This window comes from Myxocyprinus asiaticus, chromosome 23, assembly GCF_019703515.2.
Source record: "Myxocyprinus asiaticus isolate MX2 ecotype Aquarium Trade chromosome 23, UBuf_Myxa_2, whole genome shotgun sequence".
Lineage (NCBI taxonomy): Eukaryota > Metazoa > Chordata > Actinopteri > Cypriniformes > Catostomidae > Myxocyprinus > Myxocyprinus asiaticus.
In genome coordinates this window covers 19,338,595-19,353,687 of record NC_059366.1, presented here as the reverse complement: position 1 = coordinate 19,353,687, position 15,093 = coordinate 19,338,595, and the positions used below count along the sequence as shown (strand labels likewise).

The window sequence follows — 15,093 nt, the reverse complement described above, 5'->3', positions numbered from 1 at the left end:
CAGTCATGGAGTTTTTGAGTCAGGAACGTGGCGAGATGATGATGCTCTATGACCTTTACTTTGCCTTCCTGCAGACGGGCCGCTACAAGGAGGCACGCAAAATCATAGAGGTGGGACTACTGTTATTGTGTTCAAACCACACAGCTATTAAACAGCCGTAATTACTGCCACACTGATATTTCCACTTTTAAATTAGATTGGCTCCTAAGCCAAACTAATGGCATTCATGCAAGACAATAGGTACAATGGTTTTTCAGAGGATGAGTGTGAAAAGAGAATGACTGCTGCAAAAAGACCACTAGTTTTTGAAAGGCAGCTTACTGGAAAAATGGAAGTATTGTGATTGGTTTTTGTCACTGTATTGAATCAAAGCACTCCAATGCCAATTGCTTTTGTTATTATTAATTGTCATTACAAGGTTGTAGCGTAATAAAACCTTTCTCATTTGAAAACAGAAAATTATGAAAACGAAAATGTTAGCGAGGAAAGTAAGTTGCACATAATTGAGATGCTTTGGTTAATTTTTACCTTTTACAGCTTGAGTGGCTGGAATCCCATAGTCATGGAAATAAGGAATTTTTAAAGTTGTGTTTAACTGGCCTGGAAATGTCATGGAAAGCTTTTATAAAGAGAATATAAAATGCTCTAAAATATTTCATCACATAAGTAGTACTCTTCATTCTAGTTTGTATAGTGTAGAATTTCCTCGCAAACAATATTGTTGTCTGATTTGTGAGCGAATCCTTTTGAGCAGGGCCGTGCACAGACATTTTGAGGGGCCGTGGCTCAAACTGAGAAAAAGGCATATTGTTAATAATTAGGCTTCATGCTAATATTACTGCTGTTGTTGATGTTATAACTTGTGTTCCATTTGAAGATTCCCATGTCTACCTTACTCCTTATCAACTGTTAGTGTTATGTCCCTTTACTGTAAGTCAGTAAAATCCTCTTACACTCACTCGGAACACTTTCACTCACTCTCTGACCTTGTGATTGTAATAGTTTTGTCTCTATATTAATATGTTAAATACACAATTCATGTAAAATAATGTATATAAACTAAAAAAAAACATTTATTTGTAAACTATTATTAATATTACTTAAAATAATATGCTTTACTTGCAAACACAAAGTTATACATTACTTCCCATGGCAAATGATTTTGAGGAAAAAATATGCGATATTTTCATTGTGATTCACCTGCCTGCTTGCTGGTGTTTTGAATCCAGCCTTGCAAAGAAACATTCCCTTTAGCAGCCTCCCTCTGCTCTTTCTCTTTCTGTCTCATCTTCTTTTTTGTGAAAGTGTGGTACTATAAACAGTGTGCAACACACATCTGAACATATACAATATGCACAGCATAATGTGATGCCTCATATGCAGACCTGGTGTTATTTAACATTGTGCAGTTAACAATTAAGTAACCTTGAAATGTTATCACTTTTATAAGCTGTATAGGACTGACATGCTTCATATATGTATGTATACTTTAATACACTGTAAATAGCAGAAAACAGCTTGCTTCATATATTCAGTTCAGCAACAGTTTAAGGGCTCACTTTATTATACTTTATCATATACGCTACCGGTCTTTTTTAGGAACTTACGTTAGCTCTGCGATCTGATCATTTACCTTATGAACTAATACATGTTTTTAATGAATTTGGGGCGACTCAAGCAATGTCAATACTAATTAATGTGCATTTTCTACACATTTTGGACCCCCTCAAGTGCAAAGCGACCCTCCCCCTGTCGCTCTTGTTCCGCTGCCTTGCAAAACAAGAGACGCAACAGCCGAAGACTGCCGTCTAGCGCATGTTTACATAAACAATAACAAAATTACTCAGAGTGTTTTACTGTTCGTGTATTAATCGCTTTGATGCTGTGGATAAAAAGTGTTTGCAAAATGAATATTTGCATATATAATTTTTTTCAACCAGAGGAGCACCTCAGCCCAGGAGGGCAAACGGGCATGAGCTTGGGCCACCGAGCCACTCCCCTGTGCATGTTAGTGCTTTTGAATAGAATAGATTATCTTTAGTTTATTGTTGAAATGGTTCACAAATTGGGCTGAATGATTCATAAGTGAATCAGTCTCAATCAAAATGATTTTAAAAAATTGGTTTCCAGATATCATCCACTACTGGAAAATTAATTGACATTCATAATCAAAAGACATTGAAATCACTCCCATTTCGATCAACAAAGCTTTCAACACTGGAAACGTCTGTCTGCGACAATTTTGCAGAGTAGACTGAAGTTTTCTACTTGGTGTCCATTTTTTAAAACAGTATTGCAGAATCTCTCCTGGTTGTTTACCGTTGCATGGTATATACCATCATACCACCCTACACTAATATGTAAATGGAATCTATGAGTGTTTTGACATACCACAGTGATGATGTGGTTTACTGGTTACTCTAGGTTATCTCTCCCTGTCTTGAGAAAAGAGGTTATGGAAGGATTAACATTCTGTTTGAGAAGACCTGCTTCTTTTTTGAGCTGAAGTATAACTGGAAATAGAACTACTCATTCTGTCTCAGTACTGTGAAGCTTTCAGACTGACGAAACATTGCAGATGAATTTTCAATACATGTGTGGATTTATTTTATTGTCTGGAGAGGCTGAGCTTCTATCCAATCCCAAGCGCTCTGTTCAAGAAATAGCTGATTTTGAGATGCTTGATGTGTTTTGAACACTTCGTCCAGGAGTCTTTAGGGGATGTCTTTAGGCGCTGTTCTCTCTTGTTCTATCAGCAGACTGTCTCAGGAGTCCACTGCGAAACAGCTTTGACAAAGCCATTTAGATGTTCAATTAGCCAACCGCTCTAATATGACACCACTCAACTCCCTTAGTGCTGCAGTGTGGGAGTGCGGCAGAATGCCAGTGCTAGTCAAGCAACTGCTTGCTGGTTTATCACGCAAAGTCTTGTGCATCTGTCTGTCTGTGTGTGTGTGTGTGTGTGTGTGTGTAGGTTTTAGGCTGTTTTATATTTGATTTATGTTTTTGGTAACAGTTTATTTTAGGGATCAGAAATTAGACAGTAATTCATGACTAATAATTACACTTGTAAGTGACTAGTTATGGAATTGTTTGGCATTATAAATATTTATTAAGCCTTTATTGGCTGATTTATTTGTCTTGCTTTATAGCCTCTTTATATTTGCTTTTGTGATAACAATGGATTTCTTAGCTAAAAACAAAACATATCAATAGCTAGTATGATCCAAAAATATGCTGTTAGTGTGTGGCTTATAAGTATGAAATACATGTAGAATGCATGTAGTATTTCAACAAAGCAGGGAAGGTTAGGGGTAGGGGTTGGTGTAGGTTGTTTGTGGAACTCTAAATAAAACAATAAACATGCTGCAATGGATGCCCAGCGCCTCGTCACGCTGCTGGCTTTTTTAAATACTGGCCTCAGGAAAAAAGGGCTTTGGTGGACACTCAGCCTTAGTGCAAAGAGGATGCTTTTTGTTGCTGTTTACACTAAGCAACATAAGTCTTTGCCTTCTATATTTATTTTATTCTTATAAGTTGCACACTCACATAGTGTAATGAGAAACTATATGTATTTTGCACCTAACTAGCTACTGGTATCTTTTGTTTTTACCTAATGATTTTTAACTGTTGGGAAAAAACTAATGGAAAGAAGCTATTTGGCAAGGGTAAGAAATCAATGAACAAAGGCCTAATAAATACCTTATAATTACAAACAAGTTCGTAACTAGTCCCTTACAAGTCCAATTATTAGTCATTAATTACTGTCTAATTTCTGATCCCTAAAATAAAGTGTCACAGTTTTTTTTTAATCTCTTATTGTCTTTCTTAGATAATAATAAAAACAAAACAAAAACATGCTGTATATAATCCAACCACAACAGAGCACCGAGTTTCCACTGCAAGTTATTATTGAGAATAGTTATGCAGAAAAAAGAAACAAAACTAGGAGAAAGACAATTTTCTTATTTTTTTTATTTCTTAAATTACTAAAATAATAATAATAATAATAAACCATAACCTACATTACAAATTCGTAAACATTTTAAAAAAAAATGAGGATGAGTCAAATTGAAGGTAAATTGTTTTACCTGCATATGACAGAAAAGGGCAAGAACTTGCTCCAGAACTCCCAATAATCATTTAATAGGAACAGTGTTCAATGGAAATTCTAAGTTTCTAAGAAATTTCCAAGAAAAAGGTCAACATTGTTTGCCAGTCATTTGTATGTGCTGGGCGTGACCAAAGACTGGCAGGTTTTGTCACCCATTGGATCAATATTTGGTGTAAATTTAGCTAGTTTCACAAATTAGACAACTTTAAACTTCCTTTGATATTTGTAGTTCAAGTTTATCTTCCCAGTGTTTGTATTTTTGTATTTCCTAACGTACATTCTTTATCTTTCTCTGCGCATCTATACTCAGCAAACCCTCATCTCTGCTAATTCTCTTGTGTATTATTGTCTGTGTGGTTGAAAAATAAGCCTGAGCTTGGATATTAAAGATCCATCAGGCAGGGGCTTTTAACCAAGGAAATATCCCCTCTCCAGACAATGCTCAGAGTGTCCGCTGATCATGCCATTTGGCTTCATTTTTCATGTATACATTGGATCACAGCTGTGCCTTTCAGGGCACGACTTAAGCCGATAAGCTATCAATGGTCACCTCAGGATACAGCGGTCTCAAGCAGCTTTGAATCTCATTGTTCTCAGAGGTTAATTTGGGATGCAAGTTCAAATCCCTCTTAAAGCATTTGCTTGATATTGATGTGGAATGTTTAGTGTGCCGCTATTTTTTATTAAACGTATTAATACCAATACTGGTCTGATTTCAAATCTTGTATCATAGCATCCTCCTGTGTCAATTGAGTTTATAATCATGTATGTGTTTACATGACCAATATACAGCACTATTTACCCCTCTATTTTAAATGAGAGATGTCTGAGAGCTATGAATTCCCAAGTGCATCGTAAGAAATCATTCTCTTGTTTTAAACCAGTCCGCTCATATTCCAAGAGAAGCCATTTGATGCCTAATTCTGTGTATTTTTTACCCCTCACATGCACACATTTTAACAACTTTGGAAACCATTGCTTTTTCTGTGCTAGTTCAGTGCCTGAAATTTACTGACAGACTTATCAATGGACGTTTAAAAGTTTGAATATTGTTGAATAAAGTTCATTTAAATATTGTTGATTTAGCTTCCATCAATTTTGGTATCACTCATTTGCTATTATTCAGTTGTGTGATATGATATACAACCTGCTCTTTATATTTCGGCATCAGTGATTGAAAAATTCACATTGGGTGACAACTGATAGTTACTATAGTTTTACACCTGTAAGTCCCACCACTATAACTCTCTAAAAGTTGGTGTTTAACGGTGACTGGTTGAGCATTCTCATGCTTGACCGACAGGTCAAAAGCCCCTCTCATTCCGTGGAGCGTTTTCCACACGGCCTCTCTTCCATTTAGTGCTGGATAATTAAATACACTGATATCTAAGTAGCATTAGCAGACACAGAGCTCTAGTCTGCTCTAATAGAAACTTTAAGTGCAGTGATTGAGTGCTGGCCAGGTGATTGTGCTGTCTATAATTGCCAGATTATTAATAATGGTGGGTAATTAAGTGAAATGCTGGTTAAGGTAATTTAAATGGTTGTCACACTGTCTGTAAGTGTGCCTGACTATGTGACCTGTGTGTGAAAGAATGATGGCATAGGAGATCAGAGTGATGAGGGCTGTGAATGCTGAAAGCTCTTAGTGAGTTTTTAGTGTAACTTTGTGAAGGCAAATGCAATGATTTCATACTTAAAGGAAAACATGCTCACCCTAATGTCGTCCCCAAACCATTCTTCCATGGAATGCAAATAGGGAATAGGAACTGAATGGGAAAAGTGAATTTCAAATGAACTGACAACAACACTAGTACTTTCTATTGAATTTTAAAACATATTTTAATTTGCACATCAGTTTGTATGTCTTAATTTGACCAGAATGGCAAAGGGTTTACAAAAATCCTTGACCTTAAATTCTATTTGTGAGATCACCGCACCACTTCATCTATCCGTATGTCTGTGCATGTCAGTAAGTGCCTATTCCTGCAGACTCCAGATTTTCTTAATCTGACCTACATGCTCTTTTGTGTGGGGGGGGGAATAGATTGATGTGAATTTGTTGATTTGCCTGCCTATGAAGGAAGATTGGAGGACTGGGGGGGTGCTCATCATCCTGGATTTATTTAAGGGAAGATTTGCCCTGCGGGGCTTTACGCATCAGTCCCAGGGGCTACTCCAGCATTTATAACATTGGACCAAAAAAAGACAACAACTGTAGTGGTTCAATTTGGTCTTATTTGCTAAGAAGATTAGACTTGAGGAAGGCTGGAATGATTTTAACTTGGCCGGGAGGCTGATTTGCAAAGTGTAAACCTTTTTGGCTTCTGCTGGTTCAGTGGTCTCCCAGAAGAGAATAGCATGAATAGAAGATCATATCTGAGTCATAAAGAGATGAAAAGAGTGAGTGTGTATGGTGCATCTCATTTCGGTAGGCCAGAACAGTCTAATTTAGTGTTTATGTGGCTGATAATCTGACTACTAGATGCATATGATGTACTGTATATTTTACTGTATGAATCTTGACATACAGTATGTAGCATGATACTTTTCTGTGGAAGATTTGATTTTAAACTACATTTGAAAGTATTATCATGGTAGTATTTGTTGTACTGAATTTAATTTATGCTTTTTTATACAGAAAACAACAACAACATTAACAAAAATTGGGGAAATGTGTTTAATCATAATGCAAAAAAAAATTAAAGATCCTAAAAATAGTCTTCATTTTCTTTACACAAAATATTTTTTTTTCCCAATGGTTTATATTGAATCTATTGATTTGTTTTAATCTCATAATCTCATGTTCTTTCCTTATGTACAGACTCCTGGTCTAAGGGCACGAGCGTCCCGTCTGCAGTGGTTTGCAGAGAAATGTATTACAGCCCAACTGGTGAGTGTCTCTGCCTCTCTCTCTGAGAAACTGATTTGCTATAGATCAATAGATCACATATCACTGTTTGAATCTTTCTGTCCTCAGATGGAGCCCCTTGAGAACATGGTGGACATGACTGTGAAGCTGTTTGAGTGTGACAGAGATGATATGTACCACTATATGTTCCGTCTCTGCAGTAAGTCTTGTGTGTTGCGAGCTGAGGTTGCAAACATTGAATGAGTGCAATAGCTGTGCGCTGACATTTTCTCTCTCCTATCAGAGGAAACCAATGACTGGCGTAAGGCTGAGGCAGCTTGGACTAAAATGCAGGAAGAGAATTTGATTCCTAGAGAGAGGACCCTGCGTTTGCTTGCTGATATCCTCAAAAGCAATAATCAGGAGGTGCCCTTTGAGGTGCCTGAGGTAAAATGTCCTCTTAATTACTCAAATTTTTTCCTAAATAAAGACACACAGTCCCTCTTGTCCTGCTTCCCTGCAAATCTCCCCATTACATCATTGTAGATAAACTTAATGAAGCTTGTGGAAGCCCTGAATTAAAACCCAGGATCAAAGAAAGCACTTTTAAGTCATTGATGCTGTGCGCCAATTTTTTATAGTGTTAAAAAAAATGGAGCTCAGCAGGTGCCACAAAAGTAATTTGGGTAGTTCTGTTGTAATACACCGTTGTCAAGAGGACCTGTGGTTCATCATTCAGTATTCACTATAAAGGTTTTATTTCAGTCGGGCTGAAAGAATAATTTGTCTTTTATGAAATATCATGTAAACACTATAGTCTGACTGAAATCATACCAGTCCGATATTTGTAAAGTCTGACTCACAGATCTATATAATGCGATTGAGCCTCAGCTTCGTTCATCATGTGTGTGTACATTAATCGGATTGCAATTGGCCTCTGTGATGTGTTCATGCTCTGAAGACAGGCGACTCGTGATGTGTATTTCATTTGGAAGTTGAATGCAACATATACAAGATACAGGTATCATGGTGAACACTAGGACCTTACAACTGACGAGGAAACGGCATTCATCGGTACATGTACTAGTCATGTTCAACCCGCAAACATTCACAAGAATGGAGGCATAGATTGCATCATTTGCACCAATAAATATATCATCATTCCAATCAAACATAATTGCACTTCGAATCAGCTATGAATTTTCAGAAGACTGACAGACGTATGTCACTGTACTGATGTGGGTATTTTGTGTGAAGGTGTGGTTTGAGGAGGTCAAAGATCAGCCTGATATGTTCCTGGAGCAGGAGATCAAATCCAATCGTACGATTCAGACTTCACCTGGTAAAAAGGCCACAGCCTTGCCTCTTAAAGAGGCTACTGTTGAGGACTACAGACTCCGACTTCTGTCTCTCTGCAAGAAGGGAAAAGTTCAAGGTTAGCTCTGTAACCTTTACTCATTTCTCCTCTTACATATGTATAGAAGTCTTGCCTGGAATCAACATTGTGTGAATGACAGTGGAGATGATGCCGTCATACTTGTATACAATATTCTATGTATGGTCTTTGGTGATGTTTTTGTGTGTGGATTGTGTGTACTCTTTAACCCCCTGCTCTCTGATCCTTAGAGGCCTATGACATTTTGAAGGAGGCAGATAGGAAGGGCATGGTTCTTGGGGCTGCTCCATATGATGCCCTCATCAAAGCCTTCTTGGCCACTGGCAACATTGAGGATGCCATTGCTGTCAAAAACATGTGAGTCTATCTGTTTGTAGGGCCTACTTTTTAATACAGTGGCTTTCAACTGATTTGCTTAGGGACCCAGATTTCATGCAACCCAACACAATTTTAAAAGAGATTATGCCCTTAAAATCAAACATTTAAATTTGATTAAAGAAACAGTTCACCCCAAAATGAAAATTCTCTCAAACTCAACCTCAGTTGTTCCAAATCGGCATGACTGTCTTTATCGCTCCACACACACTGTCTGTCAACTCCCATTACATCATGTATACTCCGATTTGTATTTGCATCTTTATTTATTGTCTTATTGGTTTTTATTATCTGTTTGTAGTATCTTTGTCATATTCGTGTCTAACTGTACAGCGAGTCAGAACTACTGTCGTAATGACTCTTGAAAATGAGCACCTTAATATTCATGCATATGTAATTCGTGCATTTTTAAAACAATCTGGCATAGTCATCTGGATTACAGCATGATTGCAAGTATAAATTTGTGAGTATTTAGAATTGCCAACAACTCACTCTCTGGTGGCCGCAATGTCATACTGCTACGTGCTGACCAAGTGCTCATTCATTAGGGTTGTAGTATATGTGCGATTTAGTGCGTGCTGCAATTAAAAAAAGATAGGTCATGAATCTAGGCACGATTGCAGATCACAGATTTATGACGAAGATCGGCCAAACAATCTAGATCGGTGGCCGATCGATCTGTGCATTCCTATATGAAAGTGAGTCACTGTCAACTGCCATTGTATTGACAAGTCGGATCAGAATATTAATGGCAATTTTTCTTTTTGTGTTCCATATAAGAAAGGAATATGGGTTTAGAAATAACATATTGTGACTAAATAATGATGTTCTCGAGTGAATTATTAAAATAACTGTCAAAGGTCCAACAATATGCAAAAATATTAACATGACATTTTTTGTAAATGCATTAGCAACAGCAGAAGTTTTAGTTTCCATCATAAGTCACAGAACAAGCACTATGCTAAGTGTTATATAAGTATTAGCATAAAGTTTGATTGGACACAAGGCCTTTGACATCAACAATGTTTTTTTTTAGAAATCGATAACCTTATTTACTTTGCTAACAATACAAAATGTTATGGTGAATTACATTTAATATTTGCATTAATGTTAAATATTTGCATTATTTTTTTCATCTGCTTTCAACAACCATTTTTAGAACAGACTTTTTGGGTCACAACCCAACAGTTGAGAACCACAGGTCTAATATACTTGCATGATAAAGATGTTCAAATATCGGGTTTAAAACCATTGTACCCTTTTTTTGCTGTGTAAAAAAATCTTCTTCAACTGAAATGAGTAAACGCCATTAAGCTCCTTCTAGTTGTATATATGCGCACACATACTGTGCATGCAAAGTGGACAGTCTTATGGGTTAAGCCCTTTCAATGTTGCCTGATAATCTCTCACATTGAGTTCTCAGAAGAGCTTGATAAGATGCAGAAATGACATTCCTTTGCTGATTAGTAATAGATCTTTGTGATGTATTAGTTTTTGCGCTGGTGATCTTTGATTTATCCATAAAGCTCTGAGGGTTTACTGGGTTGCATTATACGTCTGATGATATGTACTCATGAAAGAAAGTCATCAGCCCTATAATCTTGTGTATGCTTTCAGGAGGAATTCATACAAGTCTCAGTACAGACAGATCACGCAATGGCCAATGCAGTGGGTGTTTAACTGACCCTATTCATGGACTCTCAGTTCATGCACACACTTTATCTCACTAATTCAGTGCTTTTGTTGTTTCAAAGGAACTTTATATCTGATGTCACTACAGAAAATGTGTGATGCATACACCAGTGTTTCCTACAGAATTCTGTATTTGCAGCTAGGAAGCCCCCCTCCTTTTAATGTTGTTTTTTAATGTAGGTAGATAGCTAGATGCAGTGTTTATTGCGCATGAGTTGTATGTGTGTGTGTGTGTGTGTGTGTGTGTGTGTGTGTGTGGTGAACTTCAGGCAGATGTTTGGCAGGATGTTGCTGTTGGCTAGCAGAGTGCTTTATAGAAAGATTAAGGGTTTGGGAATAGTGGAGAGGAGTGAGGGATGGGATTGTCCATTGGTTAGACGAGTAGACCAGAGTAAGGTGAAGGACATCAGGATTTTCTTAGAATCGATAAGCGTAACTCTGACCCGGGTCGCTGGGCCAATCTGCCGCGTGAGCAGCTGTTGGAAGGTCTCTGTGGCGATAAGGAGCGGCGGCTGATGCAAAATTGGGTGGCTGGATTAATCCAGCCAGTGGGGGTAGTTAAAAAAAAAAAAAAAAGTATTTGATTGAGGTTTAAGTGAGTCTGGCGAGAGGACAGGGAGAGTAGATCCAGATTTGTTTATTCACTCCCACAAACACTGGGCCCAAAAATGTTACGACAGTTAAGCCACACTTAAAAATGTATGCAAAATTTCACAAAAATATTACAAATATCAAACCAAGTGGTGCTCTTTTTTTAAAGATTGCACAAGCAATACATTTTAAGTATAAAACAATTGATATGTTGTTATGAATTAAGTCTCTTTCAGATTATTTGGACACATTCTGGTTTTCAGACATTATTGAAAAGTGTCTTTAGTCTTGAGGGGAACTGACTTCATCCACTAAAAATTATCTTGGGGGAAAAAAAAAACCTCTAATATTATTTGTGTAAGGGTGACACTTGATTTGAGATTTTGTTTTCTAATGCAATGTCATTTTTAAATGTATTTATAAGTGTCCTTATAAGTGTCCAAATGCTTTTTAGAGCCACTGTACATACACACATTTGAGTCGACTAGTGGAGAAATGGTTCTCAGATATATGCTGCATAAACATGCATATACAACAACATCATGAATTATTCATACTTGCTGCTGATTTTGAAACACACTTTGATGTCTCACAAACTACAGTTGTCTTCTGCCAATATCCAACTGTGTTCCCTTTGTCTTTTAAGCGCCACCAATCATATTGTTGGGTTTAATTTGAGTGATATGGCCAGCAACCTCCTCATCATCACTCAGGTGAAGAGAGGCCATATGAAAGGTGAGCCAGTACAAATGTACAGAAGTGTATCACTTCTCCATGTTGGAGAGTCACTGTATTGTACTTGTATTAAATTTGACCACAAGATCTCTGTCCTTTCACAAAGATGCCTTGGATGTTCTTAAGGGGATGTTACAGGCTGACCAGATGCCCAGTCAGTTGGCCATCACTCGACTGGTTCAAGGTTTCGGCAGTGAGGGAAACACAAAGGGCATCCAGGAAGTGGAAAGCTTGGTCAAGACGTTAGGCTCCATCAAGCTATCCAGCATGCTGTTTGTCAATAATACAGCTCTGTCTCACATCAAAAAGTAAGTAGTGTGAAATAAACCATGTTTTAAATGTTTTAAAACCATAATTCTAAGAAATAAACTATGGCACATAGTTTGTCCCACACTATTTGTGCTACAAAGATGAATGTGATCAATCATGTTGCTTGAGGACAGGTCAAGTGATCTGACCTAGGATTTATGTCTGCCATGTGGTCAAACGAGTGAAAAGTCGATGTACATTGATAAAGAGACCGAGCCATATCTAGGGAGCAGAAAAGGACGAGAACCACTCACATTTTCTTCAGAAAATGTAAAAACCTACTATATTGACCTGTTTCATGTGATGTCACTATATGATCGTGCTGCCATGTTTGTGACCAATTTTCCATGTGCATTCAATGTGCTGTGCTGTGGGATGCTACAAAAACCTTCTTCAGGAGTTAAAAGCAGTTCCTACATTCACACAGACGTTTTTAAATACTGTGACTAAATCAGACAAGAAAACAACCCAAAAACATTTGTAACTTTTGAATGAGAAATGTTTACGGTGATGTACCAGTGGGCGTGTGTGTACTCGCCGGTCACACATCAGACTCGCCAGCGTACGGAGATGAATCGTGGATAAATGTATCTAAATGTCAGCAAAAGAAGTTCAATTTGCCAATATTTGTGCTGTCTTCAGACCTGTATGAACCTTTCCTGGGACCGGGCATATTGTTTCTAGGGTGTTTTTCCATTCACTGCCATTCTTTCCTCCCACTGATGGTCACAAATATGGCGGCTGCGGGGAAAAGTGACGTCACTGAAACAGATCAATAGGTTCTTTCAAAGATCAGCTTATTTTGAAAAACCCGCTTAGCTATTTATTCAGAGCAAGGATCACAGTATTGCGATGAGCGGTCGCTGTTCATATGTTTTAAACTGGTTCAATGTGCACATCTCTAAACAGAAACGGGCACTACACACCGGCCAGCTGGAGGGATGGAGTTGACATGGAGGTTAAGACTATTATTGACTATGACAAAAACTTGATTAAAGCTGTATTGTTATCTCTAAAACTCTGAACTACATCCTAAGTCTTTTTAACAAAGGGAGCACTAGCAGACTGCCTGGCGGTGGAGATTAAATGCTGCTCACACAAACTTATGTTGGTTATTTTAAAAACAAACTCATGAATAGAATTATCATGAACAATGAACCAGCCTCGTTTCTTTAAATACCATGGAATGAGACCTTTAATATATAAAAATCAAAAATGTTTGTTTTCACAGACATTTTATTTAACTTCCATTTTACCAGGTTAGTCTTTTGAGATTAAAATCTCCTGGTTGAGAGCTTGCAAAAATGGCAGCATAAAACATGACAACAATAAACGCAACAAACACAAAATAAAGTTGAAAAGAACAGTTTGTTGTAACTATATGTGCAAATGTGACACTGGTCACAATTTTAAATATTAAAAATTATATTAAATATTAAACAATATTAAAGTAAAAAAAAAAAAGGAATATGTCTTTGACTCGAGTTCTTAAACCATTGACATTACTAGTTTAACCTGACAAAAAAAAAAAAGATTTGTCAAGTGTGATCTAAGAAGATGCAGCAGATGCATCTGTCGCCTTTCCAAACTCAGTCCTTGTTTTAGCCACTGAGGTACAAAATATATCAGCCAATCATAAGCTGTATGACCGTAATTGGTTGACTTTATGATTCCAATAAGCAACGCCAAAAATGTATTGAAGCCCAGGTCCATTTCAGCCACCAGTTCAATCTGGCCAATTCTCACACCTTTATTTCTTCTTTCTCCTTTCTTTCATCACACCTTTCGTCCACCTCTCTTCCCATTATTAATAAAGGCTCAGATCTGCTGTGATGGCTATGACTGTAGTGTGAATAATTCAGCATGGGCTGCACTAATGTGGTGCCTGGCTTCCGGAGCCCCCGTCTCGCCTCTTAACCAGTCAGTTTGGCTCAGCCACACACAGCACACGTGTCACTGTCGCTTAGGTCTGCCCGGGGGTCAGAGTTCAGCACGACAGGACCAAACTGCACGAGTGGGGAAGCTACCCACCCAGCCGTGAGGAATGCTATGCCCTTCCGCTGTCCTACGCTGTTTCAGGACTTTGGGAATGGCAGGGACTGACAATCTGTGGCTAGGCCATGCTTGGCCAGGAATATTAATGCGACCGATAAAATATTTATGCACTTACTGTTCTTGTAAACGAAGGCCAGAATGGAAAAGCAGCAGAAATTAGTAAGTGGAGATGTGGCTGTGGCTCATTTGTCTCTGTTCTCTTTTCATATGACTTGTTTTTGTCCAGTCCAGATCTGCGAAAGTCATTTTTGCATCCAAGGAAAATAAACTTGAAGGGATGGTTCACCCAAAAATGGAATTTGGCATTTATTCACCCTCAAAAGACTTTCGTTCTTTTGTGTGTGGGGGGGGGAGAGAAATGTTTTGAAGAACATACTGTTCACTCTTTTCCATGCAGTTACAATAAGTTGGTAGCTTCCAAGCTACAAAAACGCCATAAAAGTAGTCCAAGTCTATTGAAGAAGTCCAGTAGTTTTGGGCAAAAAAAAATAAAAAAACAAACAGAAATTTAAGCCATTATTTTAGCGTTTATTCATCGTTCATTATCTTCTCCTCCAATGAGCTGTTAACTCAGACCGCAGCGACTGGATTTAGTTAGTCAGTTGAACTTGAAAAACGGATCAGTCCGATTCATGAACATAAGATCAGAGACCAGTTTTGTGAACTGGATCAACTGATTCTTTGAGAAGATCTTGACTCAAAAGAACGATTCATTCACCATTGCTAGGGTGTGCTGGGTGGTTGCTTTCTGGCCCATTTCAAAAGAGCCCATCAATCTCTATAATATTCTGGTCTTTAGATAAGGTCTGGTCCCTCCTTTAATGCAAAGTCTATTGGACTGTTATGGGTAAGGATGAGCAAGGAGGAGGCAGGAACCGGCAGAACAGTCAACATAACTTTAATGACATAAAAGAACTGTAACATAACATAAAACACATAGACGCACACACACACACAGTGGCCACTTGTCTCTCT

At 37.9% G+C, this 15,093-nt stretch overlaps 1 protein-coding gene across 1 annotated transcript in view; it reads left to right on the top strand.

Moving 5' to 3' along the window:
- lrpprc (leucine-rich pentatricopeptide repeat containing) overlaps positions 1-15,093 on the top strand; it is a 90,491-nt gene that overhangs the window by 62,646 nt on the left and 12,752 nt on the right. The window contains exons 25-32 of the mRNA XM_051650958.1: positions 4-110; positions 6,939-7,007; positions 7,095-7,185; positions 7,270-7,412; positions 8,223-8,400; positions 8,592-8,718; positions 11,666-11,754; positions 11,861-12,062. Of these exons, the coding sequence (XP_051506918.1) occupies positions 4-110; positions 6,939-7,007; positions 7,095-7,185; positions 7,270-7,412; positions 8,223-8,400; positions 8,592-8,718; positions 11,666-11,754; positions 11,861-12,062 (1,006 nt within the window). The remainder of the gene's footprint in view (positions 1-3; positions 111-6,938; positions 7,008-7,094; positions 7,186-7,269; positions 7,413-8,222; positions 8,401-8,591; positions 8,719-11,665; positions 11,755-11,860; positions 12,063-15,093) is intronic.